Source organism: Ranitomeya variabilis, chromosome 6 (genome assembly GCF_051348905.1).
Source record: "Ranitomeya variabilis isolate aRanVar5 chromosome 6, aRanVar5.hap1, whole genome shotgun sequence".
NCBI classification, from domain to species: domain Eukaryota; kingdom Metazoa; phylum Chordata; class Amphibia; order Anura; family Dendrobatidae; genus Ranitomeya; species Ranitomeya variabilis.
Window position 1 is genome coordinate 581,222,361 of NC_135237.1, and position 27,220 is coordinate 581,249,580.

At 49.2% G+C, this 27,220-nt stretch overlaps 1 protein-coding gene across 3 annotated transcripts in view; it reads left to right on the top strand.

The window, feature by feature from the left end:
• The window catches only part of TONSL (tonsoku like, DNA repair protein), an 86,729-nt gene that overhangs the window by 24,521 nt on the left and 34,988 nt on the right, over positions 1-27,220 (top strand). For all 3 annotated transcript variants that reach the window (XR_013217114.1, XM_077271570.1, XM_077271571.1), the window contains exons 8-10: positions 3,789-3,934; positions 5,050-5,202; positions 5,303-5,428. Coding sequence is in view for 2 of the 3 variants with exons in the window: in XM_077271570.1 (XP_077127685.1) it covers positions 3,789-3,934; positions 5,050-5,202; positions 5,303-5,428 (425 nt within the window). In the remaining variant the exon portion in view is untranslated. The remainder of the gene's footprint in view (positions 1-3,788; positions 3,935-5,049; positions 5,203-5,302; positions 5,429-27,220) is intronic.

The window sequence follows — 27,220 nt, forward strand, 5'->3', positions numbered from 1 at the left end:
CTGCTGCAATAGAACATGAGGAACGTGAAGGAGAGTGCTTCTGACTCGCCTGAATATGGTAATGAACATGAGTACCACTGCAGCAGTGAACCCAGGACACGTCTGATTCACTGAAAAGACGACAGCTTCAGTCTGCCGTACTGTAGATAAACACAACAGTGGTTCCCAATGGTATTCAGAGAAATACCCAATTTTATTTTTGAAAAAATTCTAAACAAATAGTTAATGAGATACCATGAGATCACCGTACGTGCAGAGGAGTTAGTGGAAACCACTAAGAGGGGAAACAATAATCCGTGCTCCAAACATGAAAAGGCCAAGATCCACCCAAGCAGAGAATGTATAGTATAACAGTATATAATCTGGCAATAGACGAGCATACAAAAATATAAGAGATGTGCGCGTATCAAGCAATGCGCTACAGATGACAATTAATAAAAAAAAAATTCTATTAAATTTGTAAATAAAAGAGCAATGTTGCATATTGCGGGTAAGGTATAATTCTCAAGATTAAAGTATATTTATATTACAGTATTTCCCCTAAAAAGTGCAAACACCGAACATGACTCAATAAAAAAAATATAATATAAAAAATAATAAGTGAAAACTGACAGCATTTTGTGGCCTTACACACTCATGCACTTCACCCATAGCTTTTGGAGCTATGCACTGCTTTATATGTGATCAATTCCTTTCATCTCTAGATTACTCATATAATGTATCACATAGATTCACCTTCTTTTTCACTTATTATTTTTATATTATATTTTTTTATTGAGTCATGTTCGGTGTTTGCACTTTTTAGGGGAAATACTGTAATATAAATATACTTTAATCTTGTGAATTATACCTTACCCGCAATATGCAACATTGGTCTTTTATATACAAATTCAATTAATATATAATTTTTTTAAATTAATTTTCATCTGTAGCACATTTCTTGATACGCGCACATCTCTTATATTTTTGTATGCTGGTCTATTGTCAGATGATATACTGTTATATTATACATTCTCTGCTTGGGTGGATCTTGGCCTTTTCGTGTTTGGAGCACGGATTATCGTACTGTACCTGGCAGGCGGGCGTCTGAGTCCTGGAGGGCGGACAGAACACTGCTGCAATCAGCGTGGAGAGCCCTGGAGAAGGGTATAGGAGAGGGCCGATTCTGTGCTGCGGTCCAGGTCCGGATACCTGGCAGAATTACAGCCTCGGTGTAGTAAGCCGCACCATGAAGGATATCCTCCCTCCTGAAGACCGAACATCAGCTTGGAATCAGAGGGAGACTCTACTCTGTCCTGCTCCCGGGTTCAGACCCTTGGGTCTGCGATTTGTGCTCCACTTCTTTGTCCACTGAGCCACAGCAGACACTGCTGGAGAATACAGACTTACCTAGCTGGAAGTTGGTCCCATACACTGCAGTAGTGAAGGGGCAGGAGCCCTCGCCCCTCTGCCTGGAGCAGTGTAATGCTAGGATCAGGAGAGGGCTGCGGGGAGATGCAGGAGGAGGATGGCCCGTGTGCATGAGGAGGGCCCGTGTGCATGAGGAGGATGGCCCGTGTGCATGAGGAGGATGGCCCGTGTGCATGAGGAGGATGGCCCGTGTGCATGAGGAGGATGGCCCGGGTGCATGAGGAGGAGGAGGAGGGCCCGGGTGCATGAGGAGGAGGAGGGCCCGGGTGCATGAGGAGGAGGAGGGCCCGGGTGCATGAGGAGGAGGGCCCGTGTGCATGAGGAGGAGGGCCCGTGTGCATGAGGAGGAGGGCCCGGGTGCATGAGGAGGAGGGCCCGTGTGCATGAGGAGGAGGGCCCGTGTGCATGAGGAGGAGGGCCCGGGTGCATGAGGAGGAGGGCCCGTGTGCATGAGGAGGAGGGCTTGGGTGCAGAAGGAGGGCCTGGCAGCAGCATACACTCCTAGCGGCAGCAGCATACACTCCTAGCAGCAGCAGCATGTACCCATAGTGGCAGCAGCATGCACTCATAGTGGCAGCATACACCCATAGTGGCAGCAGCATACACCCATGGTTCCTGTGTCCCCCAATGAAGCTATAGAGAAATATATATCCCGGTACTGTCACTGCCAGCTCCACAATAATAAAAGGAACAACTCACTGCCACTAGTTTGTCAAGAGATGATACTACGCCGCCTCCAATCATCAGGACAATTACACGACTGACTGAGGAGTGATGGATGAGGCCGCGGCTGCTCCCACTACTAGGCCGGGTATTGGGGAACTCACCATGGCGTATGGTGTATAGAATATATATATATCTATATATATCTCTATCCCGGTACAGTCACTGCCAGCTCCACAATATCAAAAGTACCAACTTGCTGCCACCACCTATTCTGTTTTAATCACCTGTCCAAGGCTGGACATCTCTGCTTCAAAGAGATTAGTGTGTCCACTTCTGTATTAATTGGTTTCTCTGTTTCTAGTCTAATTATTCCCACTTCAAAAACAAAAGAAAAGCTCGATGCGATTTCCCATAAGATCACGGCGGAGTCGCGGCATGTCCCCTCCCTGGAGATAACTTATGGATTGTAATTTTTCTATGACAATGACGTTTTCCTGGACTTGACACCACCTTCCGGGTCCCGGAACAGTCACCTCATTCCTTGTAGGGGCTGCTGAGCTGACATCACCTCCGGGGACCCAGGACAGTCACCTCGCTACTTGTAGGGGCCCCTGAGCTGACATCACCTCCGGGGACCCAGGACAGTCACCTCGCTACTTGTAGGGGCCCCTGAGCTGACATCACCTCCGGGGACCCAGCACAGTCACCTCGCTACTTGTAGGGGCCCCTGAGCTGACATCACCTCCGGGGACCCAGGACAGTCACCTCGCTACTTGTAGGGGCCCCTGAGCTGACATCACCTCCGGGGACCCAGGACAGTCACCTCGCTACTTGTAGGGGCCCCTGAGCTGACATCACCTCCGGGGACCCAGGACAGTCACCTCGCTACTTGTATCTGCCCCTGAGCTAACCACCTCCGGGGACCCAGGACAGTCACCTCGCTACTTGTAGGGGCCCCTGAGCTGACATCACCTCCGGGGACCCAGGACAGTCACCTCGCTACTTGTAGGGGCCCCTGAGCTGACATCACCTCCGGGGACCCAGCACAGTCACCTCGCTACTTGTAGGGGCCCCTGAGCTGACATCACCTCCGGGGACCCAGGACAGTCACCTCGCTACTTGTAGGGGCCCCTGAGCTGACATCACCTCCGGGGACCCAGGACAGTCACCTCGCTACTTGTAGGGGCCCCTGAGCTGACATCACCTCCGGGGACCCAGGACAGTCACCTCGCTACTTGTAACTGCCCCTGAGCTAACCACCTCCGGGGACCCAGGACAGTCACCTCGCTACTTGTAGGGGCCCCTGAGCTGACATCACCTCCGGGGACCCAGGACAGTCACCTCGCTACTTGTAGGGGCCCCTGAGCGGACATCACCTCCGGGGACCCAGGACAGTCACCTCGCTACTTGTAGGGGCCCCTGAGCTGACATCACGTCCGGGGACCCAGCACAGTCACCTCGCTACTTGTAGGGGCCCCTGAGCTGACATCACCTCCGGGGACCCAGCACAGTCACCTCGCTACTTGTAGGGGCCCCTGAGCTGACACCACCTCCGGGGACCCAGGACAGTCACCTCGCTACTTGTAGGGGCCCCTGAGCTGACATCACCTCCGGGGACCCAGGACAGTCACCTCGCTACTTGTAGGGGCCCCTGAGCGGACACCTCATCGCTCCCCCGGTTTGTTATTCCCCCTCCCTTTTGTGTCTTTCAGCCATTAAAGGTTGTCGGCTGGAGGAGGCGTTGTCGGAGCAGGCGGATGGAGACCAGCAGGGGGCGCTGCCCTTGTATGAGCAACTGGGAGATCTGTACTGTAAGGTCGGATGTTACAGTAAAGCTGTGGAGTATTATCAGCTGCAGGTGAGGGGTCCCTTCTATTGCTGGGGGGATACGGAGCACCGTGTATGGCAGCCAGTATTGTGACGGTAGCGAGGGGGAGGGCGACGTTGCTGACAGTCGTGTGTGGGCGAAGACGGCGGACGTGTTCGGGGGAGGGGAACTTGGCAAAGGGATGTGTGTGGGCGAAGCTGATGGATGTGTGTGGGGGTGGAGCCGACGTGTGTGTGGAGGGGCGGAACCACTGGATGTGTTTGGGGTGGGGCCAACGGATGTGTGTGGAGGTGGAGCCGACGTGTGTGTGGAGGGGCGGAACCACTGGATGTGTTTGGGGTGGGGCCTACGGATATGTGTGGGGGTGGAGCCGACGCGTGTGTGGAGGGGCGGAACCGCTGGATGTGTGTGTGGAGGGGCGGAACCCCTGGATGTGTTTGGGGTGGGGCCAACGGCTATGGGTGGAGGTGGAGCCGACGTGTGTGTGGAGGGGTGGAGCTGCTGGATGTGTTTGGGGTGGGGCCAACGGATATGTGTGGAGGTGGAGCTGACGTGTGTGTGGAGGGGCGGAGCCGCTGGATGTGTTTGGGGTGGGGCCAACGGATATATGTGGGGGTGGAGCCGACGCGTGTGTGGAGGGGCGGAGCCGCTGGATGTGTTTGGGGTGGGGCCAACGGATATGTGTGGAGGTGGAGCTGACGTGTGTGTGGAGGGGCGGAGCCGCTGTATGTGTTTGGGGTGGGGCCAACGGATATATGTGGGGGTGGAGCCGACGCGTGTGTGGAGGGGCGGAGCCGCTGGATGTGTTTGGGGTGGGGCCAACGGATATGTGTGGAGGTGGAGCCGACGCGTGTGTGGAGGGGGCGGAGCCGATGTGTGGGTGGAACTGACAGATGTTAGGGAGGACGACAGATCTGATGGATGCGTTTGGGGCGGAGCCGAAAGATGTGTTGGGGGAGGGCGATGTGGCTGACGGACAAGGCGGGGGGTTTAGCCAACTACTGGTTGGAGGCGGTGGAGCCAACGGACAATCCCAGAATCTTCAGGCTGTGCAGTCAGGGTTTGCCCGGGTCTGAGGGGTCCTGGGTCAGCACCACCTAAGTCTGGTTCTTTTTTCTGCTGACGATTTACTTGCTCTCTTGTAGCTGCGCTGCGCTGAGTCCATGGGCCGTCCAGACCGGGAGCTCGCTGTCATCCACGTGTCTTTGGCTGCCACGTTTGCCGATCTGAAGGACTACCGGCAGGCCCTGGAGCACTATCGAGCTGAGCTGGGCCTGAGGAGGGGGAACCCCCGCGAGGTGAGAAGGATGCCGGGAGGGAAGAGATGGGTATAGAGGAGGAGCTTGTGGGATGGGGAGGAGCTTGTTGTTGGGACTGATGGATGCTCCGGCCTTCCAGGAGTGTAAGACGTGGATGAACATGGCGGTGGCGGTGGAGGAAGACACTCAGGGGTATCGGGAGGTGCAGAGTTGCCTATCCAGTGCCATGACGTGCGCCCGAGAGACCAGAGACCCCCACCTGCAGGTGAGGACGTGCTCCGCGTGATATGGTTGTGTAACCTGAGGCTCCGCTGCGGTGCCCGGCTGCCCCATATAGCGTTGCGCAGTACCACTTCACTATTCCGGGGCAGAATGTTCATGGCTGCAGACCAGCATGGTGTCTTGTGAATGTGGGTGTGCGGTCTGCTGAGGTGACATCACGGAGCGCACCTGGTGCTGCCCTCATCCATCAGAGCTTCTTCAGACGTGTGGGCCGGGCACGAGCCGCCCAGGAGCGGAGTGCTGTGTGGCCGCCCCATTTCTCATGTGTATGTCCTAGTATATGGTAGATGTGTACATGCACCGTCATTCTGTGTAAACGTGCTGCCGAGAACAATGGCAGCCGATGTGCACTGATCGGTTACTGATGGTTCTGTGTAAACGTGCTGCCGAGAACAATGGCTGCTGATGTGCACTGATCGGTTACTGATGGTTCTGTGTAAACGTGCTGCCGAGAACAATGGCTGCCGATGTGCACTGATCGGTTACTGATGGTTCTGTGTAAACGTGCTGCCGAGAACAATGGGAGCCGATGTGCACTGATCGGTTACTGATGGTTCTGTGTAAACGTGCTGCCGAGAACAATGGCAGCCGATGTGCACTGATCGGTTACTGATGGTTCTGTGTAAACGTACTGCCGAGAACAATGGCAGCTGATGTGCACTGATCGTTACTGATGGTTCTGTGTAAACGTACTGCCGAGAACAATGGCAGCCGATGTGCACTGATCGGTTACTGATGGTTCTGTGTAAACGTGCTGCCGAGAACAATGGCAGCCGATGTGCACTGATCGGTTACTGATGGTTCTGTGTAAATGTGCTGCCGAGAACAATGGCTGCCGATGTGCACTGATCGGTTACTGATGGTTCTGTGTAAACGTGCTGCCGAGAACAATGGGAGCCGATGTGCACTGATCGGTTACTGATGGTTCTGTGTAAACGTGCTGCCGAGAACAATGGCTGCCGATGTGCACTGATCGGTTACTGATGGTTCTGTGTAAACGTGCTGCCGAGAACAATGGGAGCCGATGTGCACTGATCGGTTACTGATGGTTCTGTGTAAACGTGCTGCCGAGAACAATGGCAGCCGATGTGCACTGATCGGTTACTGATGGTTCTGTGTAAACGTACTGCCGAGAACAATGGCAGCTGATGTGCACTGATCGTTACTGATGGTTCTGTGTAAACGTACTGCCGAGAACAATGGCAGCCGATGTGCACTGATCGGTTACTGATGGTTCTGTGTAAACGTGCTGCCGAGAACAATGGCAGCCGATGTGCACTGATCGGTTACTGATGGTTCTGTGTAAATGTGCTGCATGTATTGTGGTAGTTCAACTTATTTGGCGATACATGGAGGTAGGAAAAACAGGAACACTGTGTCTTTAAGTGTTCAGCTGATTTATTATACGGCAGCATAAACCAGCAAGAAGGGGAAAGTAAGCACAGCCCTTCAGGAAAACAACAAAGAAAACAAAATGCTGTAACCGACTACATACAAGCGTTTGCTGGTGACATCCTGCTCTGGAGCACCACAGGTTCAGGACACAAAACCCCTGGAGATTCTCTTTCCAGTTTTGCTGAACAAAGCCTGCCTCTGGAGCCCAGCTATTTAAGCCCCAAATCATGTGACTCCTCCATGTGACTGATCACATGACTGTGACATCACACAGGTTCTGTCAGCACACGGGCACACAGCAGTGCAGCCTCTGCAGGTGGAGATAAGGTGGACATCCTCCCACCCACTCTATGGATGTCCACATAAAATCAGCCCATTTATGCAACTTAGCTAAATCCTCACAACACTTAGTGTGCTGGAGGAAAATACTCTAGGTTTGACACCACTGACACCATTAAGCGCAGTGACACATCTCCCCTCCAGTACTTTACCACTGACTTTATCACAGTATATAATAATCTTGCTTCTGTTCCCATGTCTTTGTAATAAACTTGGTTCTGTTTGTGAATCTATGTAATAAGCTTGGTTCTGTTCCCATATATCTATGTAATAAGCTTGGTTCTGATCCTGTACCTTTGTAATCAACTTGGTTTTGTTCTTGTATCTATGTAATAAGCTTGGTTCTGTTCCAATATCTATGTATTAAGCTTGGTTCTTTTCCAATATCTATGTAACAAGCTTGTGTTACGAGTGTGTCAGAGCCTGCAGACCGTTGCAGTGCATCTATCTGCAGAAGGTCTCAACGGCTGGCTTTGCAGACTCCTTCCTAGTTCTTCTGACTTTAGGACCCAGTGTCAACCTCCCCCGACTCTAGTTGACACACCTGGACTGGGATGTTTATAACCCCCAGCTTTCTGCTAGGAGCTATTGCAGTCTGCTTTCTTCCTCTTTGGTTTTTGGAGGACGTCTGTGTTTGTCTGAGTCTACTCATCTACTCAAGATAAGTGTTTCCCCTTGTTTGTGTATCCCATCTGTCTTTAGCGGTAGTGGGGATTGACTAGAGCTCATCCTGTCCTTCCCAGTGCAGGGCTGATTGCCAGGGTCAGCAGGGATTTAGGTATCCTGCTTGGCGATAGATGCGGAACCTATATAGGGACGATAGGGCAGACAGGGTGATGTTGGATCTGTCTAGGGGTCTTCACTTCCCGCTTACATAGTGTTTGGTTCCCATTCCCTTATCCCTTTGTGTTGCAGCTAGCCTTTCCTACACGTTGCGTGACGGCTTGGTTCTGTTCCTGTAGCTATGTAATAATCTTGGTTCTGTTCCCGTATCTATGTAATAAGCTTTGTTCTAGTCCCATATCTATATAGGAAGATTTATTCTGGATCTTTATAGTATGGTGGGTTCTGGATCTATGTTTTAATCTTGGTTCTAGATCTACAGTTAGGTCCAGAAATATTTGGACAGTGACACAAGTTTTAGCATTTTAGAAATGTTAGGAGCGGCATTTGTACATTCTGCAAAAAAAAAAAGAGCTCCCTGGTGAGCTGGGAACTAAGAAAGTCCTGGGGGTTCACGGAAGACACCAGTGGTGAATGATTGCAGAATTTTCCCATGGTAAAGGTGTCACGGTTCACGGGGAAGACACCTTTATCACCCCCACCACTCACACCAATTTGTCATGAATCAGGGTTGTTTGGTTGCCCCTGGTTCCTCCTGAAGGGGATTTATCTATATCCCACTTCCCAGTTCCGGTTTGGAACTTGCAGCTCTCTGGCGCTCACCTTACCCTCAGGTCAGACAGGGTACTGCACCTAGGATAATTAGTCACCAGAAAGGCTGCCTGCTATGTACTGGCTATTGGGCACGCTGCAGCGAGGGCGATATAACTACTCCCACTCAGGCAGGAACAACAATTATCAACGCCGCCGTCGCTATAAAGCCTCCCAAACGCACAGAACAAAGTATGCTGCCACCAGCTCCGATTCTCTTAATTGTTAACTGGTCCGGAGCCAACACAAACCAGTAGCGTAATTTACTACAGAGGACGCGACAGTTCGTTATAGAACAAGGAGAGACAAGCTAATAAATTGTATATTTTACTCCAAAAAAAGGTAGGCAGTGTTTACAAAGTATAAAAAGAAATTATAAAGGAGGCAATATCATATGTACAATACAAATTACAAATAAAATGGGTCGTTCAGATCATTTCATCTCCAGTTTACCCATGTGCTCAGTAGATACATCAAGATGCATGTCACATCTGTAGAGCAGCTAACCTCCGGACAAAAGACGCTGCAAAAATGCTGTCTCACTAAATTATTCCTAGCCCCAAACCCAGGCACTCCCACTGTGGTGGCATCACTTAGAGGCTGACACCTCCCCTTTACTTAGAATATGAAAACTATTTTTACGCATATCTCGCTGTATGAACCTCGTATATGAAATACACCAGGTTCCCGAGGTGCACCACGTCGGGGCGATTCTTTTAAGTGAAAGCACGGGGTACTTACATGAACCGCTTAAGGAGCAATCCATTCTTTGCAGTCGTTGCATTTAGCTGCTAGCAGTTTCAGTGACTTATAGATCTATCGATGGACATCCGGAATATATAATTCTTATATCCCTAGCCCTGATCGGTTCCAGAATGTCACTTTAATGGAACAAAGAATCTCATGGTGGCTACACAGTTTCAACTAGTACCATGTGGGAGGGGGAATGAGTAGTTTTAGGGAGACTGCTCTGCCTGCAGCATAGAACCATAAAAAATTCTTCAGGGAGGGATTTAGGATTCACACACACAAGCAGCAGGCAGAGAGAGCAGAGAGGGGTGGTCGGAATGGCCCACAGCGTGTCTCTGGAAAGCCATGTAACCTTCTGAAACCAAACTCACAATATGACATTTTTACATTATCGTGACAAAAGGAAATCCCCATCTCACCATCCTCCCAACTCTCCAGGAAGTCTGTGACTAGGTCCATCATAAAGAGAAGACTTCATGGGAAGGGTCACCCCAAGGTGCAAACCACTAATCAGCCGGAAACAGGAAGGCCGGGCTAGACTTTACCAAAAAACATTTAAAGAAGCCACCTAGTTCTGGAAAAGCAAATCTGAGATCAACCTGTCCCAGAATGATGTTAGAAGAAAGTCTGAAGAAGGCTTGGAGCGGCTCCTGATCCTCGGCACATCCTGTGTAACACATGGCGGAGTCAATGTGATGGCGCGGGCAGCATGGCTGCCAATGGCACTGGGTCACTAGTGGTTATAGATGATGTGACTGAAGCCCGAAGCGGCTGGATGAATCCTGTATGTACTTGGCGATACTTTCTGCCCAGATCCAACCAAATGCAGCAAGGTTGATTGGTCGGCGTTCCACAGGACAAGACCGACAATGACGATGGAATATTCTGCAATGGCCGTGTCCTCACCAGATCTCAGCTCATCGAGCAGCATTTCACCGGCTGAAGACAAAAGGCAGAAGGAGCCACAAACAAGCAGGAACTAAAGTCACTGCGGGAAAAGCAGCAAAGCCTCAGACTGCAGGAGACCAGCAATGGTGACGTCCATGGCTTCCAGACCTCAGGCCATCATTGCTGCAAAGCCTCATACAGGGGGAGACCATCGATGGTGACGTTCATGGCCTCCAGACCTCAGACCATCATTGCTGGCAAGTCTCACATCGGAGGAGACCAGCGATGGTGACCTCCATGGCCTTCAGAGCTCAGGCCATCATTGCTGCAAAAGCCTCACACCAGAGGAGACCAGTGATGGTGACGTCCATGGCCTTCAGAGCTCAGGCCATCATTGCTGCAAAAGCCTCACACCAGAGGAGACCAGCGATGGTGTGACGTCCATGGCCTTCAGAGCTCAGGCCATCATTGCTGCAAAAGCCTCACACCAGAGGAGACCAGCGATGGTGATGGCCATGGCCTCCAGACTTCAGGATGTCTCCACTTCAATTGTAAAATAGCAGCAGTCAGAGCTGAAATCACAAGGATTTGTCAGTGGACAAAGATTTCTGGAGCTTGCTGTACATAGTCAGGTCAGTTTTGGATTTATGTGACTAAATGGAGGAATGTTATCCAGCACAAGAACTGATAAAATGTCAAAGTTTATTATATAATAAATATATGTTTATAAAAATATAAGGGTTAAAAATCCCAAAGGAAAGCCGGGAGAGGTAACGCTTTGAACCATACTTCTCATTAAGGCTACGTTCACATTTGCGTTGTGCGCCGCAGCGTCGGCGCCGCAGCGCACAACGCAAACAAAAACGCAGCAAAACGCATGCACAACGCTGCGTTTTGCGCCGCATGCGTCGTTTTTTTCATTGAATTTGGACGCAGCAAAAATGCAACTTGCTGCGTCCTCTGCGCCCCGACGCGGGCGCCGCAGCGACGCATGCGGCGCAAAACGCAAGTGCGCCACATGTCCATGCGCCCCCATGTTAAATATAGGGGCGCATGACGCATGCGGCGCCGCTGCGGCGCCCGACGCTGCGGCGCTGGCCGCAAATGTGAACGTAGCCTAATAAATGAACAGTCCTGGGAGATAGATGCTGATTTCATGTCCTGGAAGTGACGTTACGGGAATGAAAGACTAGCGCTTTGTCACGATATGGTATGAAATATCATAAGTTAGTTTCCTTGCTAGCATGCGGGGGCTAAACCCCCCCTCTCTCTGGTTCTCTTTGCTTCCCTGTGAGTTTCTGAATCTAAGGCAGTAGGGGGTTTTATGGCCATGCCATAAATTCCAGGCTCTGAAGGAAGTTACTCGCCCCCTCCCAACTGCTGTAGCTGGAACTGTTAGAGAAGATTCCGGAATCATGTAAGTCTTTGTTCCATTTTTGTAAGATATTAGGCAGACGATGTAAGATAGGAAAATGGTAGATATATCTTCTTATTCTCCATCGGTGGATCTACGCATCACTTTAGACACGGGCGTCTAACTCCATCGGGTGAAGAAGTAGGGATTGCTCTGTACATAATAGGACATATTTGATCTCATTAGAAAGCCCACGGTAATCTGAGATGAATGCTGGGTATGATATGATTCTGACATGTTCTGTAGCGAAGATACCAGCATTAGATATCTTTAGGGGACATTTAGTTACACTGAAGAAAGAGGCGGGCGATCTCAACACAGCCCTTTCTGTGAGGTCACAGGCTGTAGGTTATAAAGTTGCTGGCAGGCTTCCAGGGGGGAGTTGTGAGTTTTTACCTGAAGCGACCTGACTGCGAGTGCAAATGCACTGGGATAGATGGAAACTTCACTAGCCTGGTTGCCTGCAATGCTTTGAATAACTGTAAGTGTTATTTCTCATGTTATTTCCTGTTTTTTTTTTATAATTACCTTGTACATATTTGCAATTGTCTCACTTGTAACATCTTTGTAAAATATTTTTATAAAGCATTGCCTACATTTGGTGGGGTATATTATTTCATTCCAGTTCTTTCTCCCTGCTCTAAGAACGTACCCTTAAGGTACCGTCACACTAGGCGATATCGCCAGCGATCCGTGACGTTGCAGCGACCTGGATAGCGATATCGCTGTATTTGACACGCAGCAGCGATCTGGATCCCGCTGTGAAATTGCTGGTCGCTGCTAGAAGGTCTGCACTTTATTTGGTCGCTAGGTCGCCGTGTATCGCCGTGTTTGACAGCAAAAGCAAGGATACCAGCGATATTTTACACTGGTAACCAGGGTAAACATCGGGTTACTAAGCGCAGGGCCGCGCTTAGTAACCCGATGTTTACCCTGGTTACCAGCGTAAATGTTAAAAAAACAAACAGCACATACTCACCAGCGCGTCCCCCAGCCTCTGCTTCCTGACACTGACTGAGCGCCGGCCCTAAACTGAAAGTGAAAGCACAGCGGTGACGTCACCGCTGTGCTGTTAGGGCCGGAGCTCAGTCAGTGTCAGGAAGCAGAGGCTGGGGGACGCGCTGGTGAGTATGTGCTGTTTGTTTTTTTAACTTTTACGCTGGTAACCAGGGTAAACATCGGGTTACTAAGCGCGGCCCTGCGCTTAGCAACCCGATGCTTACCCTGGTTACCCGGGGACCTCGGCATCGTTGGTCGCTGGAGAGCGGTCTGTGTGACAGCTCTCCAGCGACCAAACAGCGACGCTGCAGCGATCGGCATCGCTGTCGCTATCGCTGCAGCGTCGCTTAATGTGACGGTACCTTAAGTCTCTTGAAGGGAAATTACGCTACTGTTTTGGGTTGGCTTCGGACCCGTTTAATCGAGGCTGGTGGCAGTGATACCGTACTGTGCAGGCCATTGGGGTGTTGTAGCGACTGCGGCTTGATAATTATTGTTCCTGCCTGAGTGGGAGTAGTTATCGCGTCGCTGCAGCGTGCCCAATAGCCAGTACATAGCAGGCAGCCTTTCTGGCGACTAATTACCCTAGGTGCAGTACCTGATCTGACCTGGCAGTAAGGGGGGCGCCAGAGAGCTGCAAGGTTTAAGTGGAACTGTAAGCGGGATATACACAAATCCCTGCAGTTCATGGTGTATTGAAGAGCAGTGGGATACCTAAAATAAGCCCCTGCTGTAAACTGAGAGGTCAATAACCTGGTGTGTGTTTTTTTTTTATCACATTGTGGCAGTGGAGGGATATCTAAGATAAGCCCCCTGCACATGTGATAGCCGTCTGTTGGTCTAAAGTCACCCCAATCCGTGACCTATTGGTGGCAGTGGTCAGGAATCCCTGTGGATTTCGTGACAAACTGCTGGCCGCGGCTAAGGGAACTTGACAGTCACGGTGTGAATCGTGACAATTGGTGGCAAGGCGGTGGGATATTAGAGCATTAGTGATTTGGTTTGAGCAATAATTCCTCTCACTAAAAACTTGCAGAAAGTTCTTGCAAGAATCCTGCGCAAATAAGTTTGGGAGAACGAACTCAGTGCTTATTAGTTGTGAGACAATTGTGTACTGGTAATTATCCCCTCCCTTTCTCTTCGTTTTTCTATCCTATCTTTTATTTGGCAACCATGGTTGTGCTGGGAGAAACCTTTTATGAACAGCAGACCAAAGACACCCTTGTGGCCTTGTGCAAGTCACAGCACATTGACTATGCAAACAAAAACAAAAGCCAACTGGTCGCAGTCCTGATGCAATGGGAAGCCGCTCTAGACCACTCACAGAGCCCAGAAGCCGCAGAAGCCGGCACCAGCGAACATGGTGCTGCAGCCGAGGTCCAACCACTGAATGCTGGCCCCGTTAGCAATCCGGGCGAATTGGACCCCCACCTGCAGGCAGCCTTGAAAGAATTCCCCGCTGACGACCATGAGGGACGGCGACAGCTGATCCAGCAATACCAGGAGCGAGCCGAGGCCCGAGCCGAGCGGGAGGCCCAAGCGGAGCGGGAGTACCGGCTGCAGATGGCCCCACTGCAAGTGCAGAGGTCGTCCCAGTCCAGCCGTGAGCCCAGCAGTGCTCAGACACCAAAGCCCCGGCCCGACCACTTTCCTGTTATGGAAAAGGATGGGGACTTGGACACTTTTCTGCGGGCCTTTGAGAAAGCCTGCAGACAGTACCGACTGCCTACAGATGAATGGGCACGATACCTGACACCAGGGCCGGACTGGCCATAGGGCACTTCTGGCAAATGCCAGAAGGGCCGGTGCCAGTGGTGGGCCGCTCAATCCGCCGCCCCCGCCGTCGCATTCAACTATACCGGCGTATAGACGCCGGTACAGTTGAATGCAATGATGGAGGAGAGAGCGTCTACAGACGCTCCTCTCCCATCATTCCCCGCTCTGCCTCTGACACTGCGGGTGCGCGATGACGTCATATCATCGCGCACCTGCTGTGTCCTGGGCAGACTGCAGCTGCTGAGACAGGAGCAGGAACCAGGAAGCAACGCTGGGCACGAGGAGAGGTGAGGAGAGTTTTTTTTTTTCTGGACTGTGGGGCCATTCTCGGAGGAGGTGAGGGGAGGAAGAGAAGAGATGTGGGCTGTATATAGTTCTCTGTGGGCTGTGCTCTGTGCTGTATACTACTGTGGGCTGTATATAGTTCTCTGTGGGCTGTGCTCTGTGCTGTATACTACTGTGGGCTGTATATAGTTCTCTGTGGGCTGTGCTCTGTGCTGTATACTACTGTGGGCTGTATATAGTTCTCTGTGGGCTGTGCTCTGTGCTCTATACTGCTGTGGGCTGTATATAGTTCTCTGTGGGCTGTGCTCTGTGCTGTATACTGCTGTGGGCTGTATATAGTTCTCTGTGGGCTGTGCTCTGTGCTGTATACTGCTGTGGGCTGTATATAGTTCTCTGTGGGCTGTGCTCTGTGCTGTATACTGCTGTGGGCTGTATATAGCTCTCTGTGGGCTGTGCTCTGTGCTGTATACTGCTGTGGGCTGTATATAGTTCTCTGTGGGCTGTGCTCTGTGCTGTATACTACTGTGGGCTGTATATAGTTCTCTGTGGGCTGTGCTCTGTGCTGTATACTGCTGTGGGCTGTATATAGCTCTCTGTGGGCTGTGCTCTGTGCTGTATACTGCTGTGGGCTGTATATAGTTCTCTGTGGGCTGTGCTCTGTGCTGTATACTGCTGTGGGCTGTATATAGTTCTCTGTGGGCTGTGCTCTGTGCTGTATACTGCTGTGGGCTGTATATAGTTCTCTGTGGGCTGTGCTCTGTGCTGTATACTACTGTGTGCTCTGTGCTATATATAGTTGTCTGTGGGCTGTGCTCTGTGCTGTATACTGCTGTGGGCTGTATATAGTTCTCTGTGGGCTGTGCTCTGTGCTGTATACTGCTGTGGGCTGTATATAGCTCTCTGTGGGCTGTGCTCTGTGCTGTATACTGCTGTGGGCTGTATATAGCTCTCTGTGGGCTGTGCTCTGTGCTGTATACTGCTGTGGGCTGTATATAGTTCTCTGTGGGCTGTGCTCTGTGCTGTATACTGCTGTGGGCTGTATATAGCTCTCTGTGGGCTGTGCTCTGTGCTGTATACTGCTGTGGGCTGTATATAGTTCTCTGTGGGCTGTGCTCTGTGCTGTATACTGCTGTGGGCTGTATATAGTTCTCTGTGGGCTGTGCTCTGTGCTGTATACTACTGTGGGCTGTATATAGTTCTCTGTGGGCTGTGCTCTGTGCTGTATACTGCTGTGGGCTGTATATAGTTCTCTGTGGGCTGTGCTCTGTGCTGTATACTGCTGTGGGCTGTATATAGTTCTCTGTGGGCTGTGCTCTGTGCTGTATACTGCTGTGGGCTGTATATAGCTCTCTGTGGGCTGTGCTCTGTGCTGTATACTGCTGTGGGCTGTATATAGCTCTCTGTGGGCTGTGCTCTGCTGTATACTACTGTGGGCTGTATATAGTTCTCTGTGGGCTGTGCTCTGTGCTGTATACTGCTGTGGGCTGTATATAGCTCTCTGTGGGCTGTGCTCTGTGCTGTATACTACTGTGTGCTCTGTGCTATATATAGTTCTCTTTGGGCTGTGCTCTGTGCTGTATACTGCTGTGGGCTGTATATAGTTCTCTGTGGGCTGTGCTCTGTGCTGTATACTACTGTGGGCTGTATATAGTTCTCTGTGGGCTGTGCTCTGTGCTGTATACTGCTGTGGGCTGTATATAGTTCTCTGTGGGCTGTGCTCTGTGCTGTATACTGCTGTGGGCTGTATATAGTTCTCTGTGGGCTGTGCTCTGTGCTGTATACTGCTGTGGGCTGTATATAGCTCTCTGTGGGCTGTGCTCTGTGCTGTATACTGCTGTGGGCTGTATATAGCTCTCTGTGGGCTGTGCTCTGTGCTGTATACTACTGTGGGCTGTATATAGTTCTCTGTGGGCTGTGCTCTGTGCTGTATACTGCTGTGGGCTGTATATAGCTCTCTGTGGGCTGTGCTCTGTGCTGTATACTACTGTGGGCTGTATATAGTTCTCTGTGGGCTGTGCTCTGTGCTGTATACTGCTGTGGGCTGTATATAGCTCTCTGTGGGCTGTGCTCTGTGCTGTATACTACTGTGTGCTCTGTGCTATATATAGTTCTCTGTGGGCTGTGCTCTGTGCTGTATACTGCTGTGGGCTGTATATAGTTCTCTGTGGGCTGTGCTCTGTGCTGTATACTGCTGTGGGCTGTATATAGTTCTCTGTGGGCTGTGCTCTGTGCTGTATACTACTGTGGGCTGTATATAGTTCTCTGTGGGCTGTGCTCTGTGCTGTATACTGCTGTGGGCTGTATATAGCTCTCTGTGGGCTGTGCTCTGTGCTGTATACTACTGTGTGCTCTGTGCTATATATAGTTCTCTGTGGGCTGTGCTCTGTGCTGTATACTACTGTGGGCTGTATATAGTTCTCTGTGGGCTGTGCTCTGTGCTGTATACTACTGTGTGCTGTATATAGTTCTCTGTGGGCTGTGCTGTATATAGTACTCTGTGGGCTGTGCTGTATATAGTACTCTGTGGGCTGTGCTGTATATAGTACTCTGTGGGCTGTGCTGTATATAGTACTCTGTGGGCTGTGCTGTGTATAGTACTCTGTGGGCTGTGCTGTATATAGTACTCTGTGGGCTGTGCTGTATATAGTACTCTGTGGGCTGTGCTGTATATAGTACTCTGTGGGCTGTGCTGTATATAGTACTCTCTGGGCTGTGCTGTATATAGTACTCTCTGGGCTGTGCTTTATATAGTACTCTGGGCTGTGCTGTATATAGTACTCTGGGCTGTGCTTTATATAGTTCTCTGTGGGCTGTGCTGTATATAGTTCTCTGTGGGCTGTGCTGTATATAGTTCTCTGTGGGCTGTGCTGTATATATTACTTTGTGGGCTGTGCTGTATATATTACTTTGTGGGCTGTGCTGTATATATTACTCTGTGGGCTGTGCTGTATACTACTGTGTGGACTGTGCTGTATACTTCTACGTGGGCTGTGCTGTATACTACTGTGTGGTCTGTGCTGTATACTACTGTGTGGTCTGTGCTGAATACTGCTGTGTGGGCTGTGTTATCTACTACGCGAGCTGTGCTATAGTATGCAGGCTGTGCTGTATACTATGCGGTTTGTGCTATATAATATGCGGGCTTTGCTATATACTATGGGGAGTATATTATATTCTATGGGGGAGGCCATGTTATGTACTATGTGGCTGTGTTATATACTATTGTGGGGGTATATTATATTCTATGGGGGAGGCTGCGTTATATACTATGGGGGGCTGCATTATATTCTATGGGGGGCTACATTATATATTATGGGGAGGTGGGCTGTATTATATTCTATGGGGGTTACATACTCTGGGGTGGCTGCATTATACTCTGTGGGGTGGCTGCATTATACTCTGGGGTGGCTGCATTATACTCTGGGGTGGCTGCATTATACTCTGGGGTGGCTGCATTATACTCTGGGGTGGCTGCATTATACTATATGTGGGCTGCATTATACTGTATCGAGGACTATGGGGAATACGTTATACTATATGAAGAACTATGGGGTGCATTATACTATGGGAAGTGAATTGTACTACATGGATGACTGTGGCGGTGCATTATACTATATGGAGCACTATGAGGATTGTATTATGCTATATGGAGGACTATGAGGATTGTATTATGCTATATGGAGGACTATGAGGAGTGTATTATACTATGTGGAGGACTGAGCAGTGTATTTTAATATATGGAGGACTATAGGGAGTGTATTATACTATATGGAGGACTATGGAGCACATTATAATATATGGAGGACTATGGGGTGTATTTTACTAAACAAGTAAAATGCTGCATATTCGGATTGTTTTTGCTGGAACAAAAAGCCTTGTTGTCAGCAGCACATTGCCAGTGTAAACTGTAGATGTGCTGCTGAAAACATGATACTGTATGGTGATCTATTAGTGATCGTTCTGTCTCATCATTATTCCTCAGCTGGTGGAAAGAGGCCGGGAAACAAGCGTTGAACAACTTCAGTATTGTCGATCAAACTCGTTTAGCGGCCTGAACTCAGCGCACGTAAATACAACAGAAAGGCTTCTGTGTGATGTGCAATATGTTAGCATTTGGGCCCCATTTTAAACTTTGCCTAGGGCCCCACTTTGCCTAAAACCGGCCCTGCCTACAAGTGTACAAAGATATTATACAGTCACCATGTGACAAGTGGGCCTGTGTAACTTCAAATGCCAGGGCTGAATTTTAGTCCCAGTCCGGCCCTGCCTGACACCAGGGCTGAGAGGCAAAGCTCTGGAGGCGTTTGCTGCACTCCCTCAAGAACAAGATGGTGACTATGAGGCCATCAAGCAGGCTCTGATAGCCAAGTACCAGTGTCGGGGTCGTAAACGACAATTAATCCTCATTCACCAGTCATTCCAAATTATAATGTGAGTGCAGAACATCTGGTACCGAAAAAAAGAAATGATTCAGACACGTAGCTGATTCAATCTTTGCTGATGCTCTTGCGTTCACTTGTGTCCAGAGCAGTTACAGCAACTACTTTATTTTTGAATACACAGTACTATTGTTTAGGAAAAAGGAATGCATTAGGCGGAGTTTAAGCAGCATACATCTAGTGCTCAGTCTCTCTCTCTGATTCGTCAGGACATCTCCGGTGGTTACTTCTTTCTTCACATTCCAGAGTTATCTTTTTCAAGAGAAATGAAACTTAACTCTTCACATTCTAAACTGAAATGAAGAATGAACACTGGCGGCCATCTTTAGATACAATTACATTTGCATTAGCAGGGGAAAACTTATTGTTTCACAGTATTAAATATATAAAAGTACAAAGATATATAAGAAAATATATTTTCACCTTGACAATCCCCCCTAAACACTAAGTTTTTCCCTTAAAGAAAGATCCTTCGAGACTGTCCATGTGATGGGAAAGGGGAAGTGGATTTCTTCATCCAGACACCTCAGAAACTCTCCCCTAGCGAGAGGCCTCCAGGCAGCTGAACCCTTCACTAACCTCACATGGAGTTCTCCCACTGTCCCTAAACTAAATCTCTTATCATCATCTGAGAATGGGGGGTTTTGTCTACTCTCTTGAGGGGGACATACTTAGGGATCTCCCCTGGATCAGTACCATCGTACTCTGGTGGGTCTACTTCTTAATTGAGGAAGGTGCCAGTCGGAGTTGCTTTCACTAACTACCTAGGCCTGCCTAGGTGTACTTATACGTCCATCATATGGTCATTATTTGTCTGTAGAATGGGAAAGGTTGGTTCTCAGGGTCAGCCAATTGTTTTTGCATAGCTAGCTAGTCAGAGGGCCTCCAGGGATAATATTCCTGTATCTGTCTTGCCCTACCTGATGTGGTTGGTTCTCTTGTGGTGGGGGCGTGACATGACATGCTGGTCTACAGCTCCTTCCCAAAAGGATTACTGTCAGCCTACTCCTAAAAGTTAATGTCCCCACTATCCGCCAACCACAATCCTGTGTCAGCTTCTTATATCACTACATGTGATCTTGTCTGGACAGGATTCAGTGTAATTCTCTTAGGTCGGGTTGCAGCACGGGTCATACAAGTGTTAGGGCCCAAGTCCTCAACTATATCCTGAAAGGCATCACAGCTATAATTGACAAATCTTTGTTCACTGTAATATATATAATTGATCCATTCAACATTTTTATTAATCTGCACCTGTGGGATTATAGAAGCAATGCCGACATAATTCTGGTTCTGGGCTTTAAACTGGTCAGGCACCCCCCTTGGCACTCCAATGGCATCAATATATACTAGTGGATCTTCTTCATAACTTATATAGAGCTGATCAAAAGTTCTCCTCTTTCTGGTAGGTTCATCAGGTATCTTTGGATCCCAAGGTAAAATCTTGAACTGCATGGCTAGTTTAACGGGTGCATTGGCCTATCCAGGCATTAGGCAACCTAGGACGGAGCTTACCATCTCCACATAACCAATAAATGTCGTACATATATTGTGTATGTTTGATTAGCAAGTCAGTATCTAGAGAACTGTTCTCTTTGCAGAAACTTGTCTCGAAGATTTCTACTGGTGTACCTGTGGTGTCATGGGAATTATAGCAGGTGTAATTGTCAGCTAATACGGTTACTTCTCCTGGGACCTTTAGTTTGGGTTTCTCATGAATTAGTGGGACATAATCTGGGCAATCAGTGGGCTTCAAACCTTTCAACAGATTCATGACACAGGCAGTGGTGTTGTCATCAGGGAAAAGCAATGCATGTGTGTATAGGTGTGTATTCGCAGCAGCACAAGCAATACATCCTACAGAGATATTCTGGACTCTTACATTGTATCTCACCCATTCTAACCATAGGTTTTTCCTTGGGGCTGTTTGTGTTTCTATGGAGAAAACCTCTTGCTAACTGAGACCTGGAATGGGGATTACTTCATTAACTACATTTTGCAAACGCTCACCTGGGCCTAAATTCCCATGGTATCCACTACTAAATACATAATTATAATGCCTTCCCAGTACAAATGTCTGCAGGTCAGCAGATTGGGGGCTTTCGAGATTTAGGAGGAGGGGGTGACAGTTTCTACCCCATTTACAGCCCCTAAGTGGTTGCAGAAGGGCTGTTAGATGCATTCTCTCACGAAGACTCCTACCCGTTCCATCCTTAGGGAACATGGCTTCCCTAGGTTTATATCCCCAATCATTCCCCGTACTCCAGGCAGCATCTGACCAATAATGACAATTATTGTTGTCATTTCTGGTAACACACATATAAAACTGGATGATTCCCTCTACCACCCGTTCAGTCTCGAGGCACTTGACTACATCACAGAAATCAAATCGCTAGATATTCACCGGGGCTGTCAGGTTTACCCAGAGAGTAGTGGGACCTTAGTATTTTCATTTACATTAGGGGCCGAAAAGGTAGGGGCGAGGATGGCCCTCAACCCCAGGACCAAAAACAACAGCAACATTTCCCTTCAGTCACTTCTGTGACTAAACACTGGTTCGGTCTCTTTTACAATGTGAAGCGTGGATCCAGGTGCTCTTTCCTTCAAATTTTACTGCAGTGGGGGGTGACCAGGATCACCGTGTGGGGTCCTTCAAATCTTGGCTGGAGACAATCTCTGCGCACAAACTTTTTCACATACACCAGGTCTCCTGGCACAAAGGGATGGTGTCCAGGAACCTTGTCTGGGTCTGGAAGAGAACTGAAGACAGTTAAATGCACTTTGGCAAGGTGTCCATGTAAGGCCTGCACACAGCTAGTCAAGTCCTGGTACTTGAGCTGCAACTGTTGTGGAAAGAAACATTCAAGATTGGGGCCCCTGCCAAACAGAATCAATTACGGTGACTGTCCTGTCTTCCTGTTTGGGGTATATCTTACTGAAAACAAAGCTAGAGGGAGGCATTCTGTCCATGGTTTACCAGTCTCTGCCATTGCCTTCTAGATTTTAAGCTTAAGAGTTCCATTTAGTCTCTCCACTCCTCCACTGCTCTGTGGATGGTATGGAGTATGCAATGCTTGACTTACCCCCAGTGCTGCCATTACCTCTGACATGATCTCTCCAGTAAAATGGGAGTCCCGATCGCTTTCAATGACTTCAGGAACTCCATACCTGCATATGATCTCAGCCATCAGTTTCTTCGCCGCTGTCTTAGCCGTAGCTTTGGCAACTGGGTAGGCTTCTGGCCAACCTGAAAATAAATCAATGCAGACCAACACATACTCATACGTCCCTACCCTGGGTAACTGAATATAATCAATCTGCAGTCTCTGGAATTGGTAAAGGGGCCGGGGAGCGTGTTTGGATGGGGTTTTCACTGTCCTACCCTGATTATGTGTGGCACATATCATGCAGCTCTGTACCTGCCTTTCTGCGCAGGTGGAAAACCCGGGGGCAATCCATTGTTTCTGTAGGGTGTCACACATGGCCGTCTTCGAGTGGTGCACATTCTCGTGCAGAACCTGTGCCATCATTGGGTACAGTACCTGTGGTAGGCAGACCTTTTCACCCCTCCCCCATAGTCCAGTGACGGTATCAGAGCAAGCCCCTATCTCTTGCCACCTATTTTTCTCCTCCTTACTTGCCTGTTCTTGTAACCGGGCTAAGATGTCTTTCAACACAAGTGGAGATGGTGAGGTGTCTAGGTGATGTACTTGAGAGGCTACAGGAGTGCTTGCTGCTTTCTTCGCAGCCTGGTCTGCCAGTGCGTTACCCTTTGTCCGTCCATCAGTGCCTTTGGTATGTGCCTTTACCTTTATGATGCCTGCTTGGGTGGGAAGCTGTAGTGCATTCATAAGTTGCTGGACTGCCTCAGCACGTTTAAAGGGGTGGCCATTTGCTGTCAGGAAAGCCCTGGCTCTCCAGATAGGCCCATAACCGTGTGTAATGCCAAAAGCATACCTGGAATCAGTGTAGATATTTACAGTCTTACCTTCTGCTAGTTTGCACGCTTCTGTGAGCGCCTTGAGCTCTGCTTCTTGTGCAGACATATGAGCTGGCATTGACTCTGCCTTGATTACCTCATGTTCTGAGACCACAGCATATCTGGTACAGTAGCGTCCTTGGTCATCTTGGTGACGGGATCCATCTACAAAAAGCTCAAAATCAGCATTAGAATAGGCACACTAGAGACCAGCCGTTTCAAGAAACATCAATTCTAGACATTCATGTGATTTGGAAACCTAATCTTGTTCCTCTGGATCCATTCTAGAAAGAAAAAGTGTCCTTGCTCATGTCACCTACTCCTCCCCCCTTTGGATCCATAGGAACTAGGAGAAGAGTAGCGGGGTTCAGGACAGTGCACCTTTTCAAAGTCACATCAGTGGGCATGAGAATAGCACACCAAAGTCGCAGCTGTCCAGCCATGGACATGTGGCTAGGTTGTACCTGATTAAGGATACTATATACATCGTGTGGGGTGTGGACCATCAGTGGGTAATCCAAAACAATCTCTGAAGACTTGTGTAGCAACAGCTGGACAGACAACACGGGCCGAACACAGAAGGGGCTTTCTCTTGCCACCGTATCCAGGCGGCCGCTGTAATAAGCAACAGGTCTCTGTTTGTCTCCATAAAACTGAATCAGCACACCTGTAGCATGTCCTGCATAGGTGTGCTCTGTCTGCAAGGCAGTCTGCAATACTGTACGGCAGTGCTCGGGTGTCTTGTAATCATATATGGGGCCTTCAGTGTGTAACACTATATCACAGGGTAAATTCCCTTCCTGGGTGGACATAGCATCTCCTGGATGCAAGGGGCCATAAGTGGCAAGGTAGGCCTGACACTCTTGGGCTATGGCTGGGCTTCCCTTTTTAGCTATCTGTTGGGCCAAACCACCTCTATGTGACAGGGTAGAGTTAGCTGGGTTCACTTATAGCTCCTACCTGGTGGGTAAGTATGTCCCCATACCCCACTGAGAAGAGAACCTGGGATTCCTGAAGTGTGATGTAGTAGCGTGAATGACAGAGAACCAAACTTCAGATTCCTGGAAAATCTGGCCTTGTAAGTATGAAGGTTTCATGGGAAGAGGAGATGTAGGGGCCTTTCCGGGCTGGGGGGTCTGCCATCTACACCGATTAAAGCAAGCTCTTGATCTGAGAATTGACATGGGGCTGGGGAGGGAGATTCCCAGACAGGGTTAAAAGGGATATTTTAGTATGAGACTAGATTTGTGTAAGGTGGGGGGGGGGCAGGGGCTGAACTCTGATAAGGAATGAAGCTTCGTCCTTGTACTGCGGACTGCGGTGGGGTGGGGGCTGTATTTGGAGCGGGGAATTGCTGTCAGCGTTTAGCAAGCGAAAGGTGAGGGCTACGACCCTGAATTTACTCGCTCCACAATTGTAACAGACCTCTCTGCACTGAGAATTAGTAACTCCGCATACATCACAAATCCACCCGACAGGATCATAGAATAGAGGCGCACTAAGTTTTGGCAACCCAGTTATATATTGGTGCTTTGGGATTGAGGGGCACAGAGCTTACAGTCGGGAGAAGAGGCTTAATTTACCAATCTTTCAATTATTTACAAGTTTTCCTCCAAGACCAGGCACAGGTCTATTTCACTTTCAATTTCAAGCAGGTCGCGCAGGGATTCACTCACCCCCTCCCATCTAGTAACACGGGGATAAGAAAAATCACTGCATTCCACAGCGCACAAGGGAGAATACAAAAGCCCAGATCTTTGCCCCCCTTCTTTTTCCGGCACGTAGCGCAGATAAGGAGAAAAGAGAAGAACTGACAAAGAAATCTCGCAGCGGTCCACTCCGCCCCTCCCATCTAGAACACAGCATTGATAGAAGCTCAGTATCTTCTACAAAGTAACAAATTACAGCAGTTTTCAGACTTAATTTCTACAAAACTTTCCTATGATCCTCCGTGATCTGGGCGGAGCCCCAAGGACGGTCCGTACGCACACACACGGCAGGTTTCCACCCAGGTTGGATTCTGCACAACACAAACAGGACACACCTACGCTTCTGGAAAGCTCTTTCCGCCGCCATTACAGGGCGATGGCTGGGACCGCATTCTCATCACCAGTGGCACGGCGGCCATTTTACAATCTGTAAAATCACAGTTCAAAGGCATTTTATAACCAAACACGGGTTCTATATTGTCTGATCCTTCCTCTCCATCAACCTATTTTCATCCTTTGTTCTTTAAGCTTCGCGCAACTCGCAGATGAGCTTGCGCTTGTTCTAACAATCCTTTAAATTTCAACATGCCCCTTTTATTTTCTATGAAATTGGGCCACATAGCCGGCTACAATCTCCCTGACTAGGGCAATCCTACATGCTTATACAATCTCTCAACATTCTTGACTGCCTTCTTGCCCTCCCGTGACTCAACTATTGCCCTGACTTCCACGGCATCCTCATCTAACTTGTGGGGCACGGACTTCTTCTGCTTTAAGATACGCAACTTGACTCACAGAATACTGTGTCCTCCTGCAGTAGGCCACTGGCAGCGATACCAACACTGTGTTCTATACCACGGAACTTCGCGTTCAACGTACTAGGAAAAAGAGCCTCGCGCTCAATATTTCCTGTCCCTAAACTAGAACAACAGTGATTAACAGGCTATCCTGCCACAATATTCCAAACCGTCGGGAGGCGGTCTCCTAGTGAGAGCCCTCCACAGAAATACAGGTGGTCCCCCTCCGGGACGTCTTAATTACCTAGCTGGTACAATATCACAGAGGCTGCGTCTCCTATCGCTTCCTCTAAGCTGCCCCACAATCTACAACTTGCTCAATCTTTCACTCCACTTCACTACTAGATAACAGTCACGGGTAGGGTGGTTGAACGGAGTACAATGACCGGTGGAGGAGGTGTGGTGTACAGAGGACGCACCGGATGCGACGTCTCTCAGTTGCTGGTTCAGAGCGTGGCACAGGATCGCGTTCGATCTCACCACTCGACCGGTCACTCTCCAGACCCAAAGAGACCACAGACAAACCAATAACGGCTGAGACACTAGCAAGTGTGACACATACAATGTATATGATCGCCACTTACCGTGTGCGGAGGGTGATCAGTCCTCGAGGTCAGCCACTACGGGTATCATCCACAGACATCCAGGCATGGGTCCAGGGGGTCTCGGATCGCTGGCCACGCCCCCCGTTGGGCTGCCAAATTGTCGGGGTCGTAAACGACAATTAATCCTCATTCACCAGTCATTCCAAATTATAATGTGAGCGCAGAACATCTGGTACCGAAAAAAAGAAATGATTCAGACACGTAGCTGATTCAATCTTTGCTGATGCTCTTGCGTTCACCTGTGTCCAGAGCAGTTACAGCAACTACTTTATTTTTGAATACACAGTACTATTGTTTAGGAAAAAGGAATGCATTAGGCGGAGTTTAAGCAGCATACATCTAGTGCTCAGTCTCTCTCTCTGATTCGTCAGGACATCTTCGATGGTTACTTCTTTCTTCACATTCCAGAGTTATCTTTTTCAAGAGAAATGAAACTTAACTCTTCACATTCTAAACTGAAATGAAGAATGAACACTGGCGGCCATCTTTAGATACAATTACATTTGCATTAGCAGGGGAAAACTTATTGTTTCACAGTATAAAATATATAAAAGTACAAAGATATATAAGAAAATATATTTTCACCTTGACACCAGCTTACACCCGAGGTGTACCGTAAAAAGTTCCGGACCCTCCAACGTGGCCCACACGACCGTTACAGTGATGTGGTGCATGGACTGGGGACCCACTTTGACCAGTGGACCCAAGGACTGTCAGTGACCACCTTTGCACAGCTGCGGGACCTGATGATCAAAGACCAGTTCTTCCATCTTTGCCCAGCTGAGGTGCGACAGTTCGTGATGGACAGAGAACCCAAAGACGTGACGAAAGCAGCGCAGATTGCCGATGCCTATGAGGCCAACCGTAGATCGGAAGTGCGGAAGCCAGTCACCTCCAGCTGGAGAGGGGGTAAGCCTGCATCCAATGCCAGTACCCCTGCCAGCCAACACACCAGAGGTCCTGTCC